Raw genomic sequence first — 3532 nt, 5'->3', positions numbered from 1 at the left:
GGGAAAACCACTAGGCAATTCAGATATGATCTAAGTCAAATCCCTTATGATTTTACAGTGGAATTGACAAATAGATTTAAGGGATTAGATCTGATAGAGTGCCTGAAGTGCTGTTTGAGGTTCTCAACATTGTCCAGAAGGTGGTGACCAAAACCATCCCCAAGAAACAGAAATGCAAGAAGGCAAAATGGTTGTCTGAGGAGGTCTTACAAATAGCTGAGAAAGAAGAGATGTGAAAGGAAAAGCAGAAGGGGAAACTTATATCCAACTGAATGCAGAGTTCCAAAGTGTAGCAAAGAGAGAGAAGAAAGCTTTCTTAAGGGAAACCTTAATTTCATCAAAGAAATAGAGGAAAACAAAAGAATGAGAAAGACTAGAGATCTCTACAAGAAAATTAGAGATACCAAGGGAACATTTCATGAAAAGATGGGCACATTAAATGACAGAAACAGTATGGACCTAACAAGTAGTAGAGATTAAGAAGTTCAGTTCAGTTCAGTTCAGTCACTCAGTCGTGTCCGACTCTTTGTGACCCTATGAATTGCAGCACACCAAGCCTCCCTGTCCATCACCATCTCCCGGAGTTTGCCCAAACTCATGTCCATCGAGTAGGTGATGCCATCCAGCGTCCCCTTCTCCTCCTGCCCCCATCCCCTCCCAGCATCAGGGTCTTTTCCAATGAGTCAACTCTTTGCATGAGGTGGCCAAAGTATTGGAATTTCAATTACAGCATCAGTCCTTCCAAAGAACACCAGGACTGATCTCCTTTAGGATGGATGGGTTGGATCTCCTTGCAGTCCAAGGGACTCTCAAGAGTCTTCTCCAACACCACAGTTCAAAAGCATCCATTCTTTGGTGCTCAGCTTTCTTCACAGTCCAACTTTCACATCCATACATGACCATTGGAAAAACCATAGCCTTGACTAGACAGATCTTTGTTGGCAAAGAAACGTCTCTGCTTTTGAATATGCTATCTAGGTTGGTCATAACTTTCCTCCCAAGGTGTAAGCGTCTTTTAATTTCATGGCTGCAATCACCATCTGCAGTGATTTTGGAGCCCAAAAAAATAAAGTCTGACACTGTTTCCCCATCTATTTCCCATGAAGTGATGGGACCAGATGCCATAATCTTCGTTTTCTGAATGTTGAGCTTTAAGCCAACTTTTTCACTCTCCTCTTTCATTTTCATCAAGAGGCTTTTGAGTTCATCTTCACTTACTGCTATAAGGGTGGTGTCATCTGCATATCTGAGGTTATTGATATTTCTCCTGACAATCTTGATTCCAGCTTGTGCTTCTTCCAGCCCAGGCTTTCTCATGATGTACTCTGCATAGAAGTTAAATAACCAGGGTGACAATATATAGCCTTGACATACTCCTTGTCCTATTTGGAACCAGTCTGTTGTTCCATGTCCAGTTCTAACTGTTGCTTCCTGACCTGCATATAGGTTTCTCAAGAGGCAGGTCAGGTGGTCTGGTATTCCCATCTCTTTCAGAATTTTCCACAGTTGATTGTGATCCACACAGTCAAAGGCAGAAAATGAAGGGAAACTAAAGATCCTCTTGATGAAGTTGAAAGAAGAGAGGGTAAAAGCTGGCTTAAAATGCAACATTCAAAAAACTAAGATCATAGCATCTGGTCCCAACGCTTTATGGGAAATAGATGGGGAAAAAATGGACAGTGACAGACTTTATTTCTTGGGCTCCGAAATCACTGCAGATGGTGACTGCAGCCATGAAATGAATAAACATTTTCTCTTTGACATTTGCTCTTTGAAAGCTATGACAAACCTAGACAGCAAATTAAAAAGCAGAGACATAACTTTGCCAACAAAGATCCAAATAGTCAAAGCTGTGGTTTTTCCAGGAGTCATGTATGGATGTGACATTTGGACCATAAAGATGGCTGAGTGCCAAAGAACTGTTGTTTTCAAACTGTGGAGCTAGAGAAGACTCTTGAGAGTCCCTAGGACTAGAAGGAGATCAAACCAGTCAATCCTAAAGGAAATCAACGCTGAAGATTCATTGGAAGGAATAATGCTGAAGTTGAAGCTCTAATACTTGCGTCACCTGATGTGAAGCGCCATAATGGAAAAGACCCTCATGCTGGGAAAGACTGAAGGCTGGAGGAGAAGAAGGCAAGAGAGGATAAGATGGTTGGATGGCAATACTAACTAAATGGACATGAGTTGGAGTAAACTCTGGGAGATAAGCAAGGACAAAGAAGCCTGGTGTGCTGCAGTTCATGGGATTGCAGAGAGTGAGATATAACTATTGACTGAACAACAACAACACACCTAAGAATACAGCTAATTATGGCCCTTATTGTGTAATAAAACTCAAAAAGAATTTAAAGTGCTCCTAGGTAATTATGTTAGACCTGTAACTACTGAGAATGTAACAAGAAAAATACTTCCTCACTTTCAAATTCAACGACTGACAGAATAATCTCATGTCTAATATACATATAGCCAATAAATACATAGATACAAAATATCAAATGAAGAAATACACTATGAGGAAATAAAATCATTGTGCTGCAGTGAGATGTGGTTATATATGTAACTTGTCATTACTGGATGATATTTTCAATATAGTGGTGTTAACAAAGATATACAAAAATCAATTCTGATATTATATAAAGCCACATGCGCAGTACAAGGCCTATCTCCTTTCTTACAACAAATGAAATGAGCCTTGAAAGTATAGGTGATGAATGTAAGACATAGGAAAACATCTGAATATATCTGAATTAGAAAGTACACAAAAAAGAAAAATAAACTGTAAATGTATGAAAGCAAGCATCAATGTTCATATATGAAAAAAATACCTTTGTAAAAAAAATTTTTTTTTAATTAAAAGAGAACACCATTGTGCTGTTGCTTCTAAATCTGATGCATGGGTTCCTAGTGGTCAGTTGTCATGGTTGGTGAGCAGTAACTGAGCCAAGATGCTACAGAATTTTCTTGCTCTCCATCAGATTACTAAAAGGACCATAAGTACTGCTTCAGGCAGGCAGTTTGAAAATAAGGTTCCAAAGAAACAAAAGCTGTTCCAGGAAGATAATGGAATTCCAGTGTATCTGAAGAATGGGATAGCTGATGCCTTCCTGTATAGAGCCACCATGGTTCTTATAGTTGGTGGAATGGCATATGCCATATATGAGCTGGCTGTGGCTTCATTTCCCAAGAAGCAGGATTGACTTCAGTTTATCCTCCCAGCAATGAGTTGGTTCAATTCCATTCAGCTCTCTGTGGGCCAGTAATCTGATATATAACTGAATTCTTTGGAGATCAGTATTTATTGGCTTGTACTAACTGCCACCAATAAAGCAGTCTTTACCATGAAAAAAAAAGAAAAAGAAAAAAACCACAACAAAAGACAACCGATGCATGAACTTTGCTTATTTAAATCTTAACCAATTCTAATATGGTCTTAACCTTTTATTTAACAATAATAACTACAGTGAGGTCCTTTGAATGAGTTTTTAGTAAGCTGAATCACTCAAAATTATTTAAAATCATCGTAGATCAT

General features: G+C 38.8%; 1 protein-coding gene across 1 annotated transcript; it reads left to right on the top strand.

Moving 5' to 3' along the window:
• Positions 1–2948: 2948 nt before the first annotated feature.
• LOC132343906 (cytochrome c oxidase subunit 7A2, mitochondrial-like) lies at positions 2949–3200 on the top strand. The gene has a single exon (XM_059881705.1). It carries the CDS (start codon positions 2949–2951, stop codon positions 3198–3200), a length of 252 nt encoding a protein of 83 aa, XP_059737688.1.
• The last annotated feature ends 332 nt before the right edge of the window (positions 3201–3532 follow it).

This window comes from Bos taurus, chromosome 25, assembly GCF_002263795.3.
Source record: "Bos taurus isolate L1 Dominette 01449 registration number 42190680 breed Hereford chromosome 25, ARS-UCD2.0, whole genome shotgun sequence".
Taxonomy (NCBI): domain Eukaryota; kingdom Metazoa; phylum Chordata; class Mammalia; order Artiodactyla; family Bovidae; genus Bos; species Bos taurus.
Note: the sequence above shows the minus strand (reverse complement) of the source record. Positions and strands in the feature narration are given on the sequence as shown.

Bases quoted from the DNA above. Each gene is read 5' to 3' on its own strand.
- LOC132343906 (XM_059881705.1), top strand. From the start codon at position 2,949: ATGCTACAGAATTTTCTTGCTCTCCATCAGATTACTAAAAGGACCATA.